We start from the raw sequence: 23,217 nt of genomic DNA, 5'->3' as shown, positions 1-23,217 counted from the left end.
AGGCAGGTGGGGAGAGGCAGGCAGGGTGGGGAGAGGCAGGCAGGGTGGGGAGAGGCAGGCAGGTGGGGAGAGGCAGGCAGGGTGGGGAGAGGCAGGCAGGGTGGGGAGAGGCAGGCAGGGGCCGACCTGGATCTCTGCAGCCTTCATTTTGGAAGCCTCCAGCACCTTGATGAGCTCCATGTCATCCACCGGGTTACCCTCGGAGGAGCTGAGCCGGTACAGGATCTGGTCTTCTATGTCCTTCAGCTCCTGGCGCATCTTGGCATTACTGACAATCAGCTGGTTCTTGGCTTCCTCCAGGTCCGGCCGCTCCTCAGCCACTACCTGGCCTAGCAACTGGTCCTCTAGGCCACTGCCAGGGGCGGGGAACACCCTGTCTGTAATACCTGGTGGCCCCAAGGCAGCCCCCTGTCTATCTGTGCTCCTGGGCTCCAAGAGCAGAGTCCCTGCTGGTGTCAGCCTGGGAGGCCTAACCTGTCTCAGGCGGCAGATATAATGCCGAGCCTGTTTTTAAAGTGATCAGTTCTCAGAGACCTTGGGTGGCAGCCTGGAACCCAGCAGGGGCCAGGCGTTGGATGTGTGAGTTGCTGGGGTCTCTGAAAAAACTCCCTCTCAGCAGGAAGGGGCTGAAGGTGACTGGGAGAGACAGGCCTTAAGGGCGTTTCCACCCCCTGTTCTGTGGAGAGGTTCACAGTGGCCACTATGCCTCGGGGTCTGTGGGTGGTCAATGAAGGCCCTAGTGCCTGGCTCACAGCAGCCCGGGCAGGATCGGGGCTGGGTGCCCGACCCAGGGCTCCAGGACAGCGTGGGCGGGGAGTGCACAAGGGCCTGCAAAGGGCTGAGCTGCAGGGGAAGAGACGAGAGCTCTTGAGGGAGGCTGGGGGTAGGATTTTGACCAGGGATCAGGATGAGTTGGGGGTGGGGGTTTTAGGTGGAAATAGTGGAAATACTATTTGGTGGAAGGGCTAGAAAGGCCCGGAGGAAGCTGACAGAGCCTCTGAGTGGAGGAAAGACCCAGTAACTCCTGACCTGAGGGTAGGAGAGGGGCAGCTGGATAGGCCGAGGTGTAGCTGATACTGGGGAGCCTGGGGGCTGGGGGCTTACCTGGGCGACAGGGTGAAATTGATGAGGGTGAGTTTGGTGGCGACCTCGGGTGTGTAGTGTGGGTTGGGCAGCTTGGTGGTGATGTACATCCTGAAGTCCTCGTGGTAGGGGATCACTGTGTCCCCTAGCTTCAGCACTGTGTTCCCCTGCTGCTTGTATGTCTGTGGCGGGCGGGACGGGCAAGAGCTGTCTGTGGCCCGGGCTCCATCAGCGTGGCAGGGGCGGGAGGCTGTCAGTCCACTCCCACCCACCCACGCTGCAGGTTTACCTGTTTGAGCAGCACGGGCTCCAGAGCGGGGTCCAGCTCCTCGCCCACATTCTCCAGAAGGCAGGGCTTGCCAAAGCGGATGGCATTCTCCATGCTGCGTAGGAAGTCGCGGTCACTCAGCTTGAACACATCCAGCCCACTTTCCTTCTCCTGTGGGAGTGGGGACAGGGAGTGGTTGTGGGGGCTGAGAGCCACCCTGAGGCTCAGCTACTCCTCTTGTGCCTGCTAAGCCTGGTGGGAGGGGTGGTGGCACCTGGCAGGTAGACTTACCATGTTCTTGATCCATTTGTTGGCCTGGCTCTGAGGGTCAATGAAGTGGGTCCAGCGCTGGGAGAACTGGTTGATGACCCCGTTCTCCACTGATAGCGTGTCGTTGGGGAGGCCAGCGATCTGTGGGGCACCAGGCGCCATAGTGGGCCGGGGCTCTCACATGAACAGTGTCAGCTGGGGCATCAGCTACTCCCAACCTCATGCTTGGCTATGCCTGTCCTCTCCTGATTGTGCCCTCTTGGAGGTGAGGGCAGGTGCCAGTGTGCTCCTAGGCTGAGTCCCAACACCCTCCTTCACTGGGCTTCTCTGTCCTTTTGCCTACTGAGCTCTCACTCCATTAGACCATCGCCACAGAGCCTGCAGCCCATCGGCCCTCCCAGCCCATGCACCTCTACCTACTGCCTCTTGGTTCTCTCCCAGCCCTCACCTCCCAACCCTACCTATCTTTAGGGTCTAGCTGAGACACAACTTATTTTAGGAACTTTTCTTAACCCTCCCCCCAGACACTGCTTCCCCAGCTTCACCCCCACATTTCAAGCACTGCTTGAATTCTCTGCCCACAGTTAGCTAGCATCTGAGCCACTCTGCGCTCAGCTTTCTCCTCTCCTACCTACCACCCTCTTGCTGGGCCTGGGTGGGTTCAGGGGTGGCATCTCTGAGCAGATGAAGGAAAGAGGGTGGGAGAGGCAGGAGGTTCCTGGCCCAGCTTGTACCACACCACAGGCCCAGCCCAGTCACTCTAACCCCCCGGTGGGTACCTGCCACGAGCGAATCTTCACAGGGTTCCCCAGTGTCCCGATGAGCGTAGGCTCGGAGGTATGTGGGACATTTTGGGCCACGAGCTGCTTGACCCACTGGTCGTAGAGCACTGTGCGGTACTGGCCCTGGGGAGATGCCAGACTCAGATCCACCTCAACACGACACCTGTGACACCCTCCCACCTCCCTCCGCCCCCCAGCACGTGGCAGTTGTACAGAGGTCAGAACTCAGACATGGAGCCGACACCTGCACTCTAGTTCCACTTTGGGTGAATTCCTTGGCCTCCATAAACCTCAACCCCACATTTGTGAATCAGGGGTAATCATAACAATGCCCACTGTCAGGGCTTCTGTGAGGACTGAATGACATGCACACAGCAAGCCCGGAAGTGCAAGCTCACATTTCCCACCGGAAGGCCAGCCCCACCAGGGTGGGTTTTCTGGCTGTTTCATGCGCTGCTATATCCTCAGTGCCTGGAACAGCGCCTGGCTCAGACAGGGCGCCTGGTAAGTGCTTGTTGAATGAGTGAGGGAGGAAAGAGCTGCCCACAGGCTGCCCCTCAGGGAGGTGAGGCCTTAAGATGGGGCCTCTTTGGGAGGTGAGCTGCCCAGGCAGGGTTGGGGGCTCCTTACCGTGAAGGGGCCCAGGTAGGCCACAAAGCCAGCAGCCACCAGCACGTCTCCAGAGATGTTGTCAAGCATGTTCTCCAGGTTCTCCACTGTCTCCTGCCAGCGCACCTTCTCATCCGCCAGACCGCCAATGAGCTGCAGAGGGAGCCCCATGGGGTGGGCTCTGGGAGGCTAGGCCAGGGGCCTGGGTGTCCCTGCCCAGGGCAGCCCCCGGCTGCTGGGGAGGAGTTGCAGACAGCCACCCTAGGACCCCACCACCACCCAGACCCTTCTAGCCCCTGTACAGGACAAGCCATGTCTACAAGCCCTCTCCAGAGGGGTGTGTGCACCTTGTCAGCTCGGCCCAGCCGCTGCTCACACTGCTCACACTTCAGCTCCAGCTCCTCCTTCTTGGCGACACATTCTCGGTACCTGGCCTGCATCATGGCGATGCCGTCCTCCACCTCCTGCAGGTGCTGCTTTGCCTCATCCAAGATCTTCTGTGTCACTTCCAGGTCATCCTGGGCCTCCCGCAGGGCTTGCTGCAGGCACAGGGCACAGGGACAGCTTGTTGAGTGCCCTGGGGAGCCCTCACCCCTCTCCCCTGCCCCCCAGCTATACCCGGCCCTCACCCGCTTGGGCTCCACAGCCTTGGCCACGAAGTGGTACTTGTGCATGGCGCGCACCCACTGGCAGATGGAGGTGCAGGCTTTGGACACCTTGGCGATGGCGGCGGGCTGGAACTCTTCATTGTCTATGTACGGCTGGATGGCTCTGATCACCGCCTCTGAAATGTTGTCCTGGACGTGGAAACCATGGGCCTCAGAGGGCTACTTCCCAGGGAGGAGGGGTAGTGGGCTGCTAAAGGATACCCTGATGCTGCTTCTGTGCCCCCGCTCTGTGCAGGCCTCAGTACAGGTGTCTTTTTGGGGGTAAAAATGATCCAAAAAACTGGCCAGAAGAGGAACTTCCGTGTTCCAGGAGTTCAGATAACACAATTAGAGACTTGAGAAATGGTGCAGCCTCAAGATCTGATAATACACAGGCCCCATTTAAAACTCACCTAGGGCTGCTTCCTCACAGGTGTGGAGATAAGTCATGTTCAAGGATAATAATCCCTGCCCCAAGAGGTCACCACACCCTGGTGCTCTTGTCCCAGCCCCAGAGACTCCAACCCTGTAGTGCAGGACGGGCCCAGGAAGATGCATTGTTCGTGAGCTCCCAGAGCTCAGAGCCTGGGACCCAGGAGCCTGAGCACAGCCCCTGAGCACTCCTGATTTTGGCTTAATTAGGCCTGTGGGGCCTCTGGTTTCTAGTCTGATGGAAGAAGAGGAGGAGAGATGGGGAAGCTCATAGGGGGTCCCACTGCCTTCCAGTGCACCCCAGGAAGTGCCTGGGGCCCCAATCCCAACACCTGGTGTTGGTGTTGGGTGGCCCACATGAGACAGACAGTTGCCCCCTAGCCAATTTCTGGGCTGAAGAGGGGCCCTCCAGAAGCGTCTCCCAAGAATGCATATGCCCATGGACAAGGAAAGCCCCAGACGGACAGGGAGAGGAACCCAAAGCCAAACAGGGGAAGCTTAATCTCAGGTGCTGAGGCTGAGGCCGAGGCAATGATCAAACAGATGGTGAATGTCTAGGCCAAGGCCATGGGGGCCGCAGGGAGGAAAGGTCACGAGAACCTCCAGGCTGGGAGTAACTGAGGGTGATGTCTATGGGCACAGGAGACTGCCCGGGGCCTGATGTCCTCCATACCTGTCTGTTGGTGAAGAGTTCCTCCAGGCCAAGATCTGGTTTCTGTCAGCTCTGTGGCCATAAGGCTGTGTGTATGCAGGCAGAGGGAGACAGGACACACTCCAATGCTGTGGTGGGGCAGGCTCCTCTCCCCACTTCACTGCCCAGCTGGGTAGCCCTCACTCACTGGCTGCCAGGTGCCTGGCGTGCTCACCTTGTCAAACTTAAAGAGGCTGTCCAAGAAGCGGCCGGGGTCCTGCAGCAGCCCCTTGCCGGGCTCCCAGTAGTCATCCACCTTGGAGCCAGGCTTCTCTCCAGGAACCTTCTTGGGCTTGATGCCCTTTAGGATGCACACAGCTTCTATGACCAGCTTCACGCCTGGGGGAGGCCGTTGCATGGCACGCACCTGTGGGCCCAGCCAGAGTAGAGAAGGGGGAAATCCATTGCTGAGTGGGTACCCCTGGGTAGGGACAGCTGCCAGGCAGAGTGGGCCTCACCAACCAAGTCTCTACCACCACAGTCAAAGGGCACTCCTGGAGCCCTCGAGGCTGGCCTCAGCCCACTGCTCCTCCACGTACCCAGGCCTGGCCACAGTACTCACTTTTCAGGGCCCAAAGCCCTCCCAGGGCCCTGGGGCTGGTACAGGGAGGTAAGGGTAGGTAGCTGGGTTCAAGCTCTAGTTCTACCATCACCTCTCGGCACATGACCCCCAAGGGATGTGTAGAGGGAGGGTCTGGACACCAGGACCCAAGAGGCACCAGGAAGAAATGCCAGGAGGAGGACTGGGAGATGCCTGCCCGCCCACCTCAGTCACGTCATTTTTGTTGAGGTTGCGCAGGCTGGCCAGGGCTGCGTCCAGGGCAGGCAGTGCCTCATCCAGATCCTTCTGGGCATCATCGGCAATCGCTTGTGCCTTCTGGGCCTTCTCGTTGGCTTTGATCTCCTCTGCCTGCACTGACTTCCGGGTCTCCTCGGCAATGGTCGTGTCCACCTGGGGACCAGAGGCAGGGAGGGCCCAGCTGGTGGCCAGTGGCAGGGATAAGTGTGCCCTCCCCTTTCTCCTCTTTGCCTCTCAGTCTCCTCAGGTGGAAGGAAATGAGGGTTGGGCTGCCCCATCCTCCGCGGACCCTCTTAATTTTGACAGGCCTTGGAGATCTGGAATGCTAAGAGCCCTTTCTAATCCTGAGTGCTCACTGTGGCCTGGCCTGGGGCTCGGCTTTACAGGATTGAGCATAACAGCCCTATGGGCAGGGCCCCCTAAGCCCACAGGGCACCTCAATGTAAGACAGAGAAGGCGCTCCTCCCACTGCTCCCTGTCTCTCCATCTGCTGGGAAAAGTTTCAATACACTGACTTGTAGAGCAGGACTACTTCTGCAGAAAGCTGTCATAGTGGCTGCACAAATCTGCGATGTCTGCAGCGGGTGGGGCTCAGACACCTCCCAGAGAGACTGGGCAGGCTCTGCATGGCTGCCTGTGCTGGCTCTGCCATTTAGCCATTTTGTTATTATTAGGGTTTGGATTTGTCTTGCTCTTTTTTAAAAATGTATTTTATTTTTTAAAATGTATCTTTATTGTTGAAAGTATTATAGATGCTCCCCCCCTTTTCCCCTATTGACCCTCTCCACCCTCCTCAATCCCCGCCCCCACCCTCTGCCCAGTGTTTGTCTTTCTTTTCACCATATCCCCCGCCCGGTGCAGTGCTTGACAAAGAATAGGCTCTGACCAAGGATTTGTTGGGTAAACAATTGACCACTGAATGAGGAGATGGTGCAGACAGGCTAAGCAACCTGCAGAGGTCAGACAGCAGTCATTGGCCGGGAACACCCCCCACCTTGATCTGCTCCATGGTGAGCAAGGTGTCCTTGGCAGCCTCTTCCAGCAGGGGGCGCATAATCTCCAGTTCCTCCTGCATCTTGGCCACATCCTCCGAAGTTCGCAGTAGCTGGGGTTGGAGGGCACAGGTGTGACAGGGGACCAGAGAGAGCGAGCCTGACCTGGAGGGGGCTGGAAGGAGGGCCCTGCAGGGCTGTCCTCACTAATGAGAGGATGTGGCCGGCAGCTTCAGTGGCCCCGAGGTTGCCCAGTGGAGCCCAGAGGAAGGGAGCAGTCCCCTGAGAACCTGTGGAGAAATCTGCTTTGGCCTTGCCTTTGGACTGGCAGCTTTTGCTCTTTTGATAAAGAAGGAAGCCACCCATTTAATCACTGCGGCTGCCAACCGAAAGGCGAGGCTGGGCTGCCTGGATCAGGGCTAAGGTTGAGGGGGCAGAACCACGTGCAGCTGGCCGTTCCCACATGCTCCACCCCAGCTCACCTTGTCCAGGCCACTCTTCATGCGGTTCTTGGCGGTTTTAAGCTCCTGTTTCTTCTGCCCGATGAGGATGGAGAAAATATTGAGCAGCTCCAGGTAGCTCTTGGGGGTCACATAGTTGTGTCGGGCCAACTCGGCCAGGTACTCAACACACTTCTTGGTCACTGACTGGTGGATATACACGCAAACCTGAATCTGTGGGGTGGGAGACCACTGATGACGGCCTTGTAGAGCCCCCAGCAAAGAGAGAGTACCAGGGTGCCCTGGAAGTCACTATAGCCTGGTCCTGAGAAGAGAGCATGTGCAGGAATCTCGATGCCCCTCATACTCACTCACTCCTATGACCTCACAACCTTACCTATTCTACAGATAAAAAAAAAACCCATGACCCAGCCTGTCCAGTGTTGCTCAGTGGTTGAGCATCAACCCAGGAACCAGGAGGTAGGGTGTCCATTCCCGGTCAGGACACATGCCCGGGTTGCAGGCTCGATCCCCAGTAGGGGTTGTGTAGGAGGCAACCAATCAGAGATTCTATTGATGTTTCTATTTTTCCTTCTCCCTTCCTCTCTGAAATCAATAAAGACATTTTTTAAAAAATTCATGACCCAGAGAAGTTAAGGGGCTGTCAGAGCAGAGCTGACTTTGAATGTGGACTTAGCATCTTATCTCCCAGCTCTTGGCCCAGTCACAGCCCCATGACCTGCCTCTCTTTAAGAGCCCTAAGGTGAGGTCCCCTCTTAGACTGGATCTGAGGTATGGGAGGGCCCAAGGCCTCAGCACAACTGAGGGGAAATGGGAAATGGGTTCACTCTAACTCTTGGCCTTCATGTGACTGTCACTCAGGTTGGACCAGACAATTCTAGCCTCTCCCCGCCCACTCCATCTGTGGTCTCTGGGTTGTGACAGGGAGTTCTTTGGAGAAAGCTGCCACAAAGCCCTCAGGGAATAAGATAGATGGTAACTAACTGTGTGCCCAACCTCCTACATCACCGTGATGACCTTGTGGCACTCCCATTTTACAGATAAGGAAACTGAGGCTTAGACAGATAAAGCTGTTTACTTAAAGACTTACCATCAGTTGTGGGCCTAGGACTCTCACCCAGGCCTCGGTGACCCCAAGCCCAAACCTAAACATTTTCCCCTGATGGCTTGTTTCTAACCAAGACACTTACCAGTCCTTCAATTACTTCAGAGGTGGCTTCCAGTTCTGGAATCTCATTCAGATATATGGTGGCCACAGACTGCAGGGCCTCTGCCGGCCACTCGTTAAACCAGTCGATGGTACAGCAGTTGACTAAGGACGGGAACTGCCTCAGGCGAGCTCGGAAGACCTCTCCGATGGGGCTAGAGGGCCAGGAGTCCAAATGAGGCCCTGAGACACCGACTTACACTCCCAGGAACCCAGGACCCAGGGCCCTTCCATAGCCCAGTGGCATGGCAGCCGGGAGGCAACAGACCCAATGGTATGGTGGCAAGGCCCAGGCCTTTCTCAGGGCTGGCCAAGTGCACCCCACCCAGCCGTGTTGTCCCTGTGTGGCCATGATGGCTGCCTGTACCTCATACACAGCACCATGTGGATGTTGCTGCGCACCCGCCCAGTATAGGCCGCCATGAGGTTGGCCTTGGTGGGCTGAAGGCCATGCTCCTGGATGTAGGGCCGCATGGTGTTGAGAATCTGGTCCTGCTCATCCAGGGTGTAGAGGTTGGGAATGTCCCCTGAGTTCAGGACGTTGTTGATGTCCTCCAGGAAGGACTCGCTCTTGATCTGGGGATGGATGGGGGTGGGGGAGCTGAGCCTTGAAGATGGCTCCCGGGTGTTGGACTCCACAACCATGGTCTCACTGGACCTTCACAACAGCCCCTCCTGCCACCGAGTCTCAGAGAATCCCAGGGTCACATAAGTGACCTCACAAGTCGTGGTGCGGGGCTTGCATCCAGGCCTGCCCTACAGCAGACCCTGGCACCACCACTGTGCTGCGGAAAGGCCCTGGATTCTGGGTGGGAGCTGTGGCGTCTTCCTGTTCGTTTTTCCTGCCTCTCCATGTCTCAGTTTTCTCACAGGAAGAAACCTGGCCACAGGCAGACATGGGTCCTGGCCCAACTCCTATGGTCAGCGTCTGGCCAGCGCCAGTGCCAGAGAGCATGCTCCCTTGGCTGACTCTGCGAGTCCAGGAGTAGGAGCAGAGGGGTCCTTGTCAGGGTGGGGCACATCCCAGGGATTTAGCCACGGTCCAACCCTGACCACCAGCCATGTTTAATCTCTCCTCTATTTGTCTTGAGGCCCCAGAGCAACAACCTCTCCTCTCAGAGTTGTGGGGAGAGGCCTCATGCATAGGGAGCTCCAGAGGGAGCAGCCCCCCAGGGAGAGCCATGGGCACAGCACTTGGGGTACAAGTTGGGTGGTCCTTGAGGCAGGAAGCTGTTGGCCAGTGAGTGGATGCTGCTTGTGGTCAGCTACAGTGCCAGGGGCCTTCTTTACAGTTGGGGAGTAGTAACGATATATGCCCCAAGTGCCTGACCCACTCAGCTGTGGATCCCCCTGGTCCCGACCGTCCCTCCTAAGACCCACCCCATTGGCAGTGCCCTGGGCATGAGGGACTGAGACCACCTTCCAGGATACCAGAATGGATGAGGTTATATCCACCCACCCTGAACCCTGACCATTGCCCATGGTGGTGGCACCTGGGTGTCCGAGAACAGAAAGGTGATGGGCAGGTTTTGCATGCCAGCCTTTAACAAGACCTTTTTGACATCTTCGCGCCACTCAGCCATGCCATAGCTCTTGGATAGCTCAATCTGGAAGCACTCGTACTCGGCCCTGGAGATGAGTTGGGAAAGGGATGACAAAGCTTGGGACCAAGTGCTGAGGTGCTAGTAGGTGCTCACCCACACCCAGTCAACCAGAGTCATGCTCCCACCCCAAGCATATCTGCAGACTCTCTAGGCCCTGACCTGCTCTCTTGCCTCCAGACCTTGTTTAGGCTGTTCCCTAGACCTGAAATGCCCTTCCCTCCCATCCTCCCAGCTCTGATTCTAGAGCAGGCCCACAGCCGCCACCACCAGGCATCCCTCCTGGATGGCTGCATGTACCCCCTCCCCTCAGCAGCACAGGGCACTGCTGCTGCCTCTTCTTGGGCCCCAGGTCTTTCCAGTTCTCAGTCCTTCCAGAAGCCCATGGGCTGGGCGGGTCTGGTGTGGGGCTGCCTTGCCTTCCCAGCACTGTGGAAGAACATGGATGGAACCGACAGTCTGCCCCCAGCTGCCCCCTGCCCACCGTGCCCGGGGCCCTCACATGTGCGAGGTGAGCTGTGTGAGGGAGCTGCGTCCGCTGCCGCCCACGCCCAGCAGGAGTGCGTTGCCCAGTGCCTGGCGCAGGGTGCGGCTGATGCGGCAGATGTGGCTCAGGGCGTCCATGAACAGGACCAGCTTCAGCTTGGTTGTGTTGATCTGGTTGTAGTCCTCCATGTACTCCTCGATCACCTGCATCATCTGGGGTGTGTGTGTGGGGGTGTGTGTGTGGGGGGGAGAACTGGGTCCTCCCTGTCTGTGCACCTGGACCCGGAGGGAAGGCGCTCCTTCCCACAGCCTGCCCTGCTCCTCTGTGCGTGGAAGGGTGTTGGGCCTTAAGAAGCCAGGTCTACCTGGACGAGGCTTGACCCGTTGGACACACGGAGGCCTGAAGTTCAGGGTCAGAACCCTGCCTTCTGTCTCTGGGGCTCACCAGGACGTACGGACCTGGGACCCTGGTGGGAGCTCTTGGGAACGAGAGAGAGGCGTGGAGCGAGGCCATCAGGAGGCTCACAGCCTCACAGCCTAAGCCTCTGACCCAGGCCTCTGCCTGCCTCCCTGGGCCCTAACTCAGACTCGGGCCAGGGGCCCTGCTGGCCCTCTGTGAGTGGATGGGAGCCCCCAAACAGGCACAGCAGGTCCCTGTTCACAGAGCCCGTCTCGGCTGAACCACAGGCTCGGGCCAACAGGGCCAACCGTACCTGACTGACAGGTGAGGAGCCAGGGCTCAGAGGCAAATGCTGCCCGAAGTCCCAGAACTGGCCTAACCCAGGTCCTGACGCTCGGCCAGTTATCACCGGCTGCAGAGGGCGTGGGCCCCAGGGGTGCAGAGTGAGGAGGCCCCACCAGGGGTAGGGTAGCAGCCAGCCCCCCTTACCTTCTTTTGGCTGGTGATGAGCTCGTAGGACTTGACGTCAGAGCCTGGTGACATGAAGTCCCCATAAAGGATGGGCTGGAAGGGGCAGACCTCTTCGAAGGTGACCTCCCACTCCTCCATGCGGCTTTCTAGGAGCTTGTCGAACCAGCTGCGGTCCTCCTCGTTCACCAGGCGGTCACGGAACACGCGGCAGTTCTCGTGGTACCACAGCCGCAGCAGCTGCACTTTGTCCTGGGGCCACCCCAGCATCAGTGCCCGCCTCAGCCCGGGGTCCTCAGCCCCCCCCTCAAAGCTCCAGGGCTGGGAGGGTGGGAGGAGCCGCAGCCCTCAGGCCTGGCCCTGCACGGAGACCAGGCGAGGGCCTCTTGCAGAGGCTGCTGGAGGTGCACCTGCTGACCGACTGAGGGCCGAGCCCTGTAGTGCTGCCTGCTGGGCACCCAGCTCCATCAGTCGGACATCACTTCTCCCCTGTAATGGCTCCCGTGGCTCCCCAAACGCTAAGCCTGGGAGGAATGCCTGATTTTTTTGTATACCTTCCCAATATGTCACATCTAACCACTCAGCAAACTCCACTGATTTGACCCCTCTGACTCTGCCCCATCTCTGTCTCTGCTGCCACTTCCATCCCAGCTCCCCGCCTCCCCTGGGCGATGAGACCACCCTCAGACACCCCCAGGCTCTTCTCTCAATTCCTTTGGTTACAGCTTGGTGGGGCCAGGGGGCTCCCGTCTTGTTCACTGTCTCTCCCTGGTCCCCGGGCTCCACACACACACACTGACCCACCAATTCTCCATTATGCAGATCTGTCCCCCACACCCCCGCCCCCCCACCCCCCAGCTTCCATCTCCTTCAGGATGCTGTTCCCCTGGCAGCCCACAGAGTGTGCCTGAGCCGTCCAGCACACCTGACACCTGCTCCCTGCTGTACTTCCTGCTCCTTCCACCTAGGCGCCTTTTATTGCTGGAAGGCGTTCCACTCACTCTCTTCCATCAGGAGCCCTTCCTGCCTGGCCTTGCCCTGCTCTGCGTGGCCCTGTCACCGCTGCCATTGGAGCTCAGCTGCACCAACACAGGGCTCCTGGGGGCCTGGCTTGATCAGGGCTGGGGAGTTTGGGCAGGGAGGCCTGGAATTGGGGCCTGGAGAGGATAGGGAGGGCAGAGTAGGCGCTTCTCGGCGGGACACGGGGGAGGGCCTGCCAGAGCCTCACCTCGACCTTGGCTGGGTCGGCCATGAGCATGCCCTGGAAGACCTTGGAGAGGTCCCTCAGGTTGAAGGTGTAGTGGGACTTGGCTGGCGTGGGCAGCAGCTGGGAGGTGATGGTGGAGTACACCATGATGGTAGCTTCCACGAGGGGATCCGTGAAGTGGGCGATGTGGGGGGCCCCAGCTATGGGAACAGGAGTGGGCCTGGGTCACACAGGCAGGAGCTCCCTGTGCAGCCTCTGAAGATCCTGGCCCCTGCCCTCGCTGGTGCTGTGTTCTCACCCAGACACCCCTTCTTCGGGTGGCATGCTTGGACTCCACCACCCTTCGGCTCCTCTCGGATGCCATCTCCTCCACCAGGCCTTCCTGACGTCCCCCCCTCATGGTGGGGAGTCTCCCCCTTTTGCATTCTCATTACTGACAGCCTGTCTGTGCGCTGGGCACGGGGATGCATTCAGTGCTGGGCGGGCCATGACTCTCTTGCCCTAGGGGACTGTGTCCCAGACCTGAAACATGCCAGTGCTGAGCCACGCACGGGGAGAGTCGCATGGTCCACATGGGACTTCACAGCGAACTAGTGGGGCTGGAGCTCAGCTGTAACCCTCAGGCTCACCTTGGAGCTGCGCAACCTCCAGCCTCCTGCCTCTTCACTAACGACCCATTTGCTTGCTCTTTGAAAACGATCTAACTCTTTGTTGGGAACCACAATTCTGTCAGCAGGAACCTGGGGCAGAGGGAGGCCCCAGAAGCGGGAAAGTAAAAGGGTTCTTCTGCACAGGCAGGTGCTGGGCACAGACACTCCTCACTCAACAAGTGAGAATGCTCGTTGGAGACAGACGGACAGATCCACCAGCAAGTGGGCAGAAACAGGTGACAGAAAGCGCTGTGGAGAGGCTGGTAGCAGAGAGAGGTTGGGGAGAGCCGGGGTGGGGGATTCTGACATAGGCCTCACGGAGGAAGGGCTTCAAGCAGAAACGTAAAAGGAGGTGCAAGCAGCCCCAGAACTGGAGACAGGGTTCAGAGTCAGGGCCACGAGGGTGAAGAGGCCCTGAGGCGGGCACACCCGGGGTGTTAAGGACCAGGTCCGATGGGGTGGCTTTGTCTGCCACTGTTGAGACTTGGAGGCTTGCCAGAGAGAGAGAGACAGAGACACACAGAGAGACAGAGACAGAGAGAATGTTATCTGATTTAACATTTGAATGGGTCCCTCTGGCAGCAAGTAGAAGATGGACAGACAGAACAGATGGAAGCCGATGGATGGATGCAGGGGGTGAAGGCAGAAGCAGGGGACCAGGGAGAGGGCTGCTGCTACGGCTGGTGAGTGAGGATGGGGGTGGCTGGGTGGGTTCTGGAGGGACAGTCAGCAGGACCTCCGGACAGATGTGGTGTGAGAGAGAGGAGTCTGGGGGACGCTAACGCTCTTGTCCAGAGTGACTGAAAGACACAACTGCTATCACCTGAGATGAGAGGGCCTGGGTCTGACATGTTCAGTCTGAGATGCCCAGTGGACATCTAAGAGGCAATGTGAGGTCAGGGGCTTGGGAGAGAGGTCAGCACCAGGATGGGCTTCATTGCTGGGGCAGGATGAGATGGGGGGCAGGGGAAGTGAGGTCAGAGGGGGAAGAGGCTGGAAAGCAGGCCCCATTCACTCTAGGGAGGGGTGGCTAGGGCAGGGGGGACCTGAGAGAAGGAGGGTGGGTCATTGCCCACAACCAGGGCAGGGGAGGACCCAGAGCTGACCTTTGGTCTGGCCACACGAGGCACTCCACAAGAGCTCTCCTAGGGCAGTGGAGGGGCTGAGGGAACGTGGGAGGAAAGGGCTGGAGCCAGCAGCGGGGACAGAGCTTTTGGAGTTTTTCTGTCAAGGCGAGCTGAGAAATGGAGTGATGCCCTGGGCAGGTGGGAAGGGCCCTAGAGAGGTGGTTTTGTCTTTTGTTGTTAAGATGAGAGAAATCAAGACATGTTTGCAGGAGGGACTGCTGGTGTTGGAGAGGCTGGAGGTGGGGTGGAGCCAGGTCTTCGCACAGGCAACAGGGGCTGGGGTTCAGGTCTCAGAGGAGGGCTTGGCCGCATGGGGAAGTAGGGAAGTTCATTCCTGGAAGTAGGAAAAACTGCAGGAGAGAACCCCGAGGGAGGCCTGGGTGCAGGTCAGAGGGGATGTGGGGGCCGAGGGAAGGTGCTGTCTGCTGATAGCCTCTTTCAGCTGAGGGGGAGCAGAGGTGGGGACAGAGTTCTGCAGTGTCCACAGCCCTGCTGCAATGACCGGCAGACCTGCCCTGTGTGAGCTGCCTCAGGAGGGATGCCTGACCCTCTGCAGGTCCCCCAGCTCTTGGTCCATGCTGCCTCTTGGAGAGGCCGGCTCTCCTTTGAGCCTCTGCCTCTTCACACGGGTGGAAGGCTCATCCATACTTGGCTGCTACTATGGGCCAGACACTAACCAAGGCATGAAGGACTAACAGCTAGAAGAAGGGGTGAGTGAGCCTAGGAAGGCAATGGCCTCGGCGCTAACCTTTGCTCTAGCAAAGGCCCAAGGTCCCCAGAGGGGCCTGAGGATGGTTCACTGTGGTCTGGTCCCCAGCCTCAGCCACACCCAACTGGAGCCTGAGCCCCTTCCCACCCAGGCCTGCACTTACGCACGGGATCCCGGTAACTCTTTTCTCCGAGGAGTCCGGCTAGAGGGTGGGAGAGAGACATGAGCTCGGAGTTAGGTAGGGCCCTTGCTGCTCACCTGGTTGGCTGCTCCGAGAGTAGCCACTGACCCCCGGCCCTGAGTAATGTGGTCCCCACCCCTAAGCTGGGCATGTAGGCACACCTGGCCTATAGCACCTGGGGGCAGGGCAGGCAAGGCCCAAGGACCGAAGGCCTGAGGCAGGCTTGACTCCCATCATCCATAACCTGGCAGAGTGCCCAGTGGAGCTCACAGACAGAATGTGTTGGGTGGGAGGTGGACTGGTGGGGGAAAACTCTCCTGGGTGGACTTTTCCCCCAAACCCATGAAGGATCAGGGCCACTCTGGCCATTCTATCTTGATGGCTTTTCCCGAGTTCCAAAAGTAAATCCTCCCACCAGAGTTTCTGAGCAAGTACTAACAGATACATGGGTTCTCAGGCAGCTAAATGCATATGTGTACATATGTATATATCATATTTAGCAGTCGCCACCTGCCAGGCTTCATGCTAGATGCTCTACATGCAATGTCTTACTTAACCTTCAGGACTTGGAGTGGTGAGTACTAATATTATTGCCCATTTTACAGAGGAAGAAACTGAGGCTCAGAGAGGGTCATGAATTTGCAAAGGTAACATAGCTAAATAAGGGGCGAAGCCAGGTCAGTGGTTCAGCCCTCCACCCTTTCCAGCAGCTGCCCAGCTGTCCTTGGTGTCTGGCCTGGGCTTCTGCCTCTGCCATGGCCTCCCCCACTCCTGCCCAGTGCTCACCCATCCAACTGCCCAGGATGGTGGAGAAGATGCACTTCTTGCTGACCTCGTCCATCTCAGAAAAGGGCAGGTAATTGAAATGGCGTGTCAGCCGTGGAGTGATGGGATTCCTGCCTCCGCCTGGGGGGCCCATGGCACAGACGAAGTTGATGTCCACCAGTTTCTTGAAGGCTCCTGGAGTGGAGGCAGGAAGTCAGGAGGGGCCCTGCCCAGGGCTGCGGTATGACTTTCGTGGGCCTCCTCCTCCATTAAAAAAGATTTAAAATGGTAATTTACAACAGCATGGGTATAAAGACAAATATATTCATATACATTAAATTTTCTTGGAGCTAAAAGTTCATTTGCCCCATGAGTTGGAAATAAGTTAAAACATTTCTGTGGACCCTCTGAAAGTACCATGGCCCGAGGCCCTGTGCCTACAGTGCCTAGTGAAGGAATGCCCTGCCCTGCCCACTCGCCACTGCCCCAGGCCGGCCGGCACGCACCGATGTTCTTGCGGTCATACCAGCCACCATGGTCCATCCACTGGCGCAACAGCTCGATAGGTGGCTGGGCACCATATGTCTCCAAGGCTGGCATGTTCAGGTCATCGATGAAGAAGATGAAGTTACGCCCCAGGGGCGGTCCAAACACGCCCTTCCGCCTATGAGGAGGGGCTACGTGAACCCGGCCCCCATGGACACCAGGTCCTCTGGGAATCCAGGGGCAACTTCTGGAAAGCCCTCATCAACTTTGGCCTCATCTGAATTGCTGGATCTCTTGAGCAGTCTCTTGTCCCATCCTGAGTGTCCTAGCACATCACACCTGGCTGCCCTAAGTCTGGTTTCTCTCAAGGTGTCTTGCCTCCCAGGCATATGGATAATAGGCCCTGCCCAAGGCAAGCACGCGGGGAAGGGCTCAGTAGGAATTTCTGATGGAAGAAGGCTCCAGAACAGTCGTCAAGGAAGCCCAGCTTTTCCCCCCACCCCGCGCCACCACCACCACCACCACCACTGGGGAGGTTTCTGGCAAACCCAGGAGCATAATTTGGTGGGGAGGTGAGACAACAGTTGGTTCCGCCAGGCTGGGGGGACCTTGGAGCCTAGGAAGGAACGAGGAGTGCATGCCTCTTGTCCAGCTTGCTGTCGATGAGGTCCTGGGTTTGGTTGGCCGAGGTGCGGGCTGAGAAGACGAGGAAGTGGCTGATGTACTCCATCGGCAGGTTCTTTAGGAGCTTGTCCGAGATGGTGAGGGTCTTCCCCGTGCCTGTTGGCCCGATGCACAGCACCTGGGAGTGTGGGGGTCTCTTACAGGGCCCAGTGCAGAGCAGGGGCCAGCCACCCCGACCTGGGCCTTGGGGTAGGGTGAGGCAGGGCACGGTGGGGCACTCACAGGCTTGTGGTTGGTGAGCAGCATGCCCAGCAAGTAGGACATCTGCACGGTATCCATGGTGGGCACGATGATGTTGCAGTAGTTGGTTTCTGGCATCATGGTGAATGGAGCCGAAGAGTCCATCCACTTCACCCAGGCAACCTGGAACCCCAGGTGGCTCAGGGCTGGGCCTGGTACCCCACCCCACCCGAACCCTGGCCAAGTGCACCAGGAAGGCAAGGAGCTGCACTGCTGGGCCTTGGCAAGAAGGTCCAAGTGAGGGGCTGCTTCTGACAAAAATAGGAAGCCCCATGCCCTACCCTCTGTCTGGGTGGGGTGGGAGTGGGGCTTCTAGAACAAACCACCAGGAATGGGAGGTCTCTCTGCACACAGCTGCCTCCAGTGGGAGGCTCTCTACATGAAGGAGATACTCTGGGAATTGAACAACACAGAATGAAAAGGTCTTTGCTATGTAGTTTCAGGCTGTCCAAGAGTATGAGGGCCAGAACCATGGGTGCTGGCATCACCTGGACACTCAGAGGTCACCTGGCCTTGTCTCCCCCACCATCCTTACCTGCATGAATCCCTTTACCCACAGCCCTGACCCAGCTTGCAGACCTCCCTTGGCAGGGGCACTCACAGACATGTCCCATTGGGAACGGTTCTGACCGTTAGACCCAAATGTGCCCTGTGAGGTTCCCAGTAGGACCCTGCACTGTGACCATTTCTGCAGATGCCTCTCTGCCCCTTCCTCCTTCTGAGCTGATCCTGATCCTGGTATGAGGTTAGGTGCATGGCTGATAGGAGGGATGGGAACTGGCTGATAGGAGGGATGGGAACAGTGAGGCAGGTCATGGGGACTTGCCCTCCAATTCCTGGGGAGCCCAGGCCTGGACAAATGGGGCTTTAATCAATATTTTTTAAAAAATTTATTTCAGAGAGGAAGGGAGAGGGAGAGAGAGATAGAAACATCAATGATGAGAATCATTGACCTGTTACCTCCTGCATGCCCCCACAGGGGATCGAGCCTGCAACCTGGGCAAGTGCCTGACCGTGGTTCATAGGTCAACACTCAACCACTAACCCACACTGGCCGGGCAAATGGGGCTTTTAAGTAAAACAGAGGCAACCAATCCTGGACTCAACATCAGCAAAGAGGAGACAGTGTGTATGGTTGAGAAGGGAGGTGCTCAACATCTTCCAGATCCAGGTTCAAGTCCAGCTCTGCAATGGCGAGCTGGGTGTGACTGTTCTGAGCCTTGGTCTCCTTGTTTGGGAAATAACCACCTATGGGTTTGTGAGGACGCATGAGATGACGCACCTATCCCTAACCTGAGACGTGTGGCCGTTAACATGGCCTGCTCTCTCTAGTCATTATTCATCGAGGAGGACAGCCACCACCCAATGGGGCCCTCCCTGTCCTGTCCCCTGGGGGCAGGCCTGCAGTCACCTGCTTGCCCTCCTCCTCTTCGTCCTCATCATTCGTATTGCTGATGCCAGCGTCCTCCAGCTTGTAATCAAACACCAGCCCCTCCTCTGGGAAGTGCATGGTCAGCTGTGAGAACCAGGAGGAAAGTCAGGTTGTGAGGCCCAGTATTTTGTGTGGCTACTTGTCCCAGAACACCCAGCATTCAGCACACGCATCCCTCTTACGTTTTCTACTGTCATCTTGACCCTGAGCCAGTTGCTGAAGCTGACCCGGCTGGCGCTGTCTCCTGTGGCACCCACACTCCAGATTAGGGAGAAGATGAACCAGGGCTCAATCAGCTCTGGGACGCGGCTCAGCTTTTCAGGGGGTATTTTCTTGAGGCCCTGGGAACAGAGGGGACAGCATCAAGCTAAGCAGGAACAGTACTGAGTGGCCTGAGGAAGCTGGCAGGTGAGGGACATCCCTTGGTCTCCACTGCACAGTTTTGTGTCTACAGCAGAATTCGCAGGGTGTTCCCATGACCCAGGTGAGCCAATCCAATTCTCTCTTCCAGGAAGCTGGACTGGGACTCAGGGCCCTCAGGCAGCCAGGCAAGAACAGGGAACCAGCCCCCAGCTTAGAGCCGCACCTCTCTAGGCAAGAAGGGCTTGAAGAAGCAGTCCAAGAGCTTGAGGAGACTCAAGATTAGGTTGCTGTTGGTTGTGGCAATCACCTCCTTCACTGAAGACCGGACGAAAGTGATGGATTCCTGCAGGGGATGGCACCCAGCTCCCGTGGCTGGCGGACACAGCGCCCTGCTGCCACGCCCAGGCCAGGCATACTGTGGCCTCACTTACCTCCAGGAAGTTGACAAAGAGGGTCTTGAAGTGCTCCTGGTAGGGCTTGAATACGGCAGGGATCCTCTTCAGCCAGCACTCGACAAAGGGCATGAGCCCCAGGATGCTGGGCTCCAGGTACACCATGCCACAGCGGGACACAGTGGCTGGTGAGGCCACTGCCAGGTCCTGCACCTCAAACATCATGGTCATCTCCTGGCACCAAAATGAACTGTGTGAGTGGGCCAGCTGCCAGCCCCAGGGCCAGGAAAGGGGCTGCAGGGCCATGGGGAGGGAGTGCTCATCTTGTAGCTGTGTGCAGTGGCCAGCAGTGGGCCAGGAGCAGTGCTGGGGTGGGGGATGCAGGAACCACTTGGCCCTCAGCTGATGATGTGGTCCTCCCTTGGGCCTTGAGGAGGAACATGAGGTCAGGAGATTCCTGGGAGCTCTCTGGCCTGGGGTCAGGGCATTTGGGGGTCCTTAGAGGCCTGGGGAAATCTGATGGGAGCTATGCTCTGCTCCTGAGCCCGCACCTGTGTACATAGACATAAGTTCACAATGACCTTCAGGTGCTCAAAGAAAGGCTCAAGAGATTGGCTCAGTGTAGACATGGTGAACTGCCTTTACTCCCAGGTGATACCCCTCCTTCTCTGAGAACTGCCCCTCACACACCAGGGAGGCATCCCGTGGCCAGGTCTGTACCACCCGTCCCTGTCTCTGGGTACACTGCCAGAATGGAATGGTGATTTAGACTGGGCCCCCATGGCCAAAAGTGGGCCTGGGAGGCAAAAAGCAGCACCAGCTGGGAGCTGGGAGCGGTGGGTGGTGGTCCTAGTCCAGGACCAGAGCATCACAGGAGGTGCGGGAACTTGGGGACAGGAGGGGTGACTGCACGAGATGCAGCTGTGGCCCGAGAGGGAGGGGTGGGCGGGCAACAAGGTTTGGCCAAGCACAGTATGGCCTCGGGCCCACCCAGCTGCAGAGTGGAGTGGTGATCGGACAGGTGGACGCACCTCTGTGAGCTTGATGATCTCGCCGGAACTGAGGCACAGCTTCTTGTTGTCGTCCAGCACCGTGTTCATGTTCTCAATCCAGACGGCGTCCACGGGCCCATCGAACATGTACCACTTCTTGCTGGTGTCGGACGCGGTGGCCCCCGTCCGGATGAGGGAGGGGAAAATCCCATCTGTCCTGCAGCCACCAGGGAGGGGAGGGTTGTAGGTGCGGGAGGCAAGGCGGCAAGCACAGCTGGCTCCCAAGGAAACCTGCCTGCCAGGCTGGCCCTGCTCTGCTTGTTTTTTTGTTTTGGTCCTCCCACCCCCCATTCTTCAGTATCTTCATTCATTTAAAAAATTTAATAGGGAAAATAAAACTTTTTGATATAACTTGAAAATGGATGCTTATATTCCCTCGGTTGAATCCCCGATAAAGCGATATTAAAGGAAGATAAAAGAAGATACCCCGAAAAGGAAAAGGAAGGGAGGAGGCAACAAGGGAAACGGGGGTCCACGCAGCTCTGAAGATGGAGAGATGGAGAGAGGGACAGGACCAAGCAGAGAAGCAGCTGTGAGTTGTGAGATGATTCTAGTTCCGGCCACAGAACCAGAAGGCTCAGATTTCAGAGGCACCACCTGCAGGGAAGGGGCTGTAGGGGGACATTCTTCTAATCTGATCCCAAGGCCCCCATTTACCCACACAGGAGCCTGGAGGGGGTATGGATGAGACCCCTCACCAGAAATGAGGGAAGGACAGGCCTGCATTCAGAAAGAGGGGTGACTCCCCCTCCAGTGCCTGTCCCCCACTGGGTTTCCAGAACCCTAGAGCCAAGCAGATACCCCAGCAGGAGACTGGAAACTTCTTTGGAGATACAGAATTTCCCCAGAGAAAAGGCCTGGAGGTGCTGATATTTGGAGGGTCTCAACCCCGTTGCCATTCTGCCAGCTCAGCACATGTCCTTTAAAATGCACACCTCTCAGCTTGGCTCAGTGGTTGAGAGTTGACCTATGAACCAGGAAGTTGATTCCTGGTCAGGGCACATGCCTGGGTTGCAGGCTCCACCCCCAGTGTGGGGTGTGCTGGAGGCAGATGATCAATGATTCTCTCTCATCATTGATGTTTCTTTCTCTCTTCCTCTCCCTTTCTCTCTGAAATAAATAAAATAATATGTAAAGTGCACGCCTCAGCCTGGGAGCAGAGGCCCTGAGAGGGACCACCAGCCTCTCCTGGGACAATGACAGAAGTCAACATTCACTGAGCACTTGGTGTGTGCCACAACGTCCAGGCATCTTTCCTGTGTTAAGCTCATTTTCTCCCTACTGTAATAATGGTGCCGTTTTTATCTCCACTTTAGATGAGGGGACCAAAGCCCAGGAGGTGAGGAAGGTCACTCGGCCAGGAAGTGCAGTGGTGGGTAGAGTCCCAGGCTTTGGGCTCCAGAGCCTGAGCTCCAGACCTTTCACTAGAGGAGTGGGAGGGGGCCCATGGTCCACAGCCTCCAGAGATCTGGGAGCAGGACTGTCACTGGCAGGGAGTCAGGGATCACTCACCACTCATGGGTGAGCAGGTCAAACTCCCCGTACAGCTGGCCCATCGTGATGGACTTGGGGTTGAGCACATAGTAGTGGACAGCCTCATACACGCCACCACTGATGGATGGCTGCCCTTTCAGCATCGTCATGGCAGCTGCCAGGACCCTGTAACACTGGGGAGACAGGTACCCAAGAGTGAGCCTCTTGACCCCCCAGAGAGCAGGGCTGGAGTGGGCTGCAGGCCACAGGGGACAGGAGGTGTTCTAGAGAAGAGGTACAGGTGGCAACCCTCTGAGGCTGCAAGGCCCTCGGGCCCACTGCCTGGCACGGGGCTGCCTGGCTTGGCTGCACTTACGTTACTCTTGCCGGAGCCTGTGGGACCGACAAGCATGAGGCCATGCCGTACCACTGTGGTCTCATAGAGCTGGATGCACTTGGTCAGGAAGCCTGGGGAGACATGCCAGGGGAACCCAGAGGTCAGAGCATGGGCTTAGGTCCCATCTCTGCGCCAACTTGCTGTGTCCCCTCAGATGGTCACCTCACTCTCTGGGCTTCAGTTTCCTCATCTGTAAAATGAGGCCACATAGTTCTCATGGGCAGGGGTGGGTGAATCCCTAAGCACGGAGCCTGGCAGAGAGCAGGAACTCTCTGCTCACAGCCAGCCGTGGTTCCCATGGGACTATCACTCCCTCACATCCATCAGTCAGGTGGCAGACCACATGGGCCTGCTCAGTCAGCTGTCACAGGCCCACAGTCAACTCCAGCCCCAAAGCCACTGCTCAGTCTGCTGACAGCATGGCTCCGAGTAAGTGCTGGCACACACAGGCAAAACCCCAGGGACAAAATCTGAGGGTTAGTCAGGAGCTTTAATTGACCAAGACCCGGGCTGTAGGGCCAGCTGCCAGCTGTAGGTGGGAGGCCAGGCCCACGAGGGTAGGAAATGAGAGCATTACTTTGGCCCAAGAGTGTAGGTGTGTGTGTTGGGGGGGAGGAGGGAGGGAAGCTGTGGCACTGCAGGTCGGGGATCCTCGTCAAAGGAACAAGGGCTCATTATTCAATGATGGCAAAGCTGACCCAAGACCATCAGGGGGAGAAGAGCTTTCGGCTTCATTCACCGAGCCTGCTGGGACCCGAGGGGAGGTGCCGGGGGTGGGGGTGGGTGGGTACAGGAGGTAGGGTCAGAGACATGTGTGGAAAGAACAATGGAGGGCACAAGGGACGGCTTGCAGCTGAGCATAT

The 23,217-nt window shown here is 57.8% G+C and overlaps 1 protein-coding gene across 1 annotated transcript in view; it reads right to left on the bottom strand.

The window, feature by feature from the left end:
• DNAH1 (dynein axonemal heavy chain 1) overlaps positions 1-23,217 on the bottom strand; it is a 73,732-nt gene that overhangs the window by 6,374 nt on the left and 44,141 nt on the right. Inside the window, exons 35-64 of the mRNA XM_054729788.1 lie at positions 22,334-22,425; positions 21,997-22,151; positions 20,464-20,641; positions 19,472-19,666; positions 19,264-19,383; positions 18,860-19,018; positions 18,657-18,761; positions 17,228-17,368; positions 16,963-17,123; positions 16,342-16,499; positions 15,857-16,030; positions 15,053-15,091; positions 12,425-12,603; positions 11,218-11,448; positions 10,345-10,541; positions 9,735-9,870; positions 8,609-8,817; positions 8,225-8,396; positions 7,056-7,247; positions 6,576-6,686; positions 5,549-5,734; positions 4,958-5,149; positions 3,642-3,809; positions 3,360-3,551; positions 3,034-3,165; positions 2,401-2,526; positions 1,643-1,762; positions 1,373-1,522; positions 1,105-1,265; positions 127-352 (exon numbers count right to left, since the gene is read on the bottom strand). Of these exons, the coding sequence (XP_054585763.1) occupies positions 127-352; positions 1,105-1,265; positions 1,373-1,522; positions 1,643-1,762; positions 2,401-2,526; positions 3,034-3,165; positions 3,360-3,551; positions 3,642-3,809; positions 4,958-5,149; positions 5,549-5,734; positions 6,576-6,686; positions 7,056-7,247; positions 8,225-8,396; positions 8,609-8,817; positions 9,735-9,870; positions 10,345-10,541; positions 11,218-11,448; positions 12,425-12,603; positions 15,053-15,091; positions 15,857-16,030; positions 16,342-16,499; positions 16,963-17,123; positions 17,228-17,368; positions 18,657-18,761; positions 18,860-19,018; positions 19,264-19,383; positions 19,472-19,666; positions 20,464-20,641; positions 21,997-22,151; positions 22,334-22,425 (4,757 nt within the window). The remainder of the gene's footprint in view (positions 1-126; positions 353-1,104; positions 1,266-1,372; positions 1,523-1,642; positions 1,763-2,400; positions 2,527-3,033; positions 3,166-3,359; positions 3,552-3,641; positions 3,810-4,957; positions 5,150-5,548; positions 5,735-6,575; positions 6,687-7,055; positions 7,248-8,224; positions 8,397-8,608; positions 8,818-9,734; positions 9,871-10,344; positions 10,542-11,217; positions 11,449-12,424; positions 12,604-15,052; positions 15,092-15,856; positions 16,031-16,341; positions 16,500-16,962; positions 17,124-17,227; positions 17,369-18,656; positions 18,762-18,859; positions 19,019-19,263; positions 19,384-19,471; positions 19,667-20,463; positions 20,642-21,996; positions 22,152-22,333; positions 22,426-23,217) is intronic.

Source organism: Eptesicus fuscus, chromosome 18 (assembly GCF_027574615.1).
Source record: "Eptesicus fuscus isolate TK198812 chromosome 18, DD_ASM_mEF_20220401, whole genome shotgun sequence".
Taxonomy (NCBI): domain Eukaryota; kingdom Metazoa; phylum Chordata; class Mammalia; order Chiroptera; family Vespertilionidae; genus Eptesicus; species Eptesicus fuscus.
The sequence above is the reverse complement of the archived record's forward strand: the minus strand, read 5'-3'. Positions and strand labels throughout refer to the sequence as shown.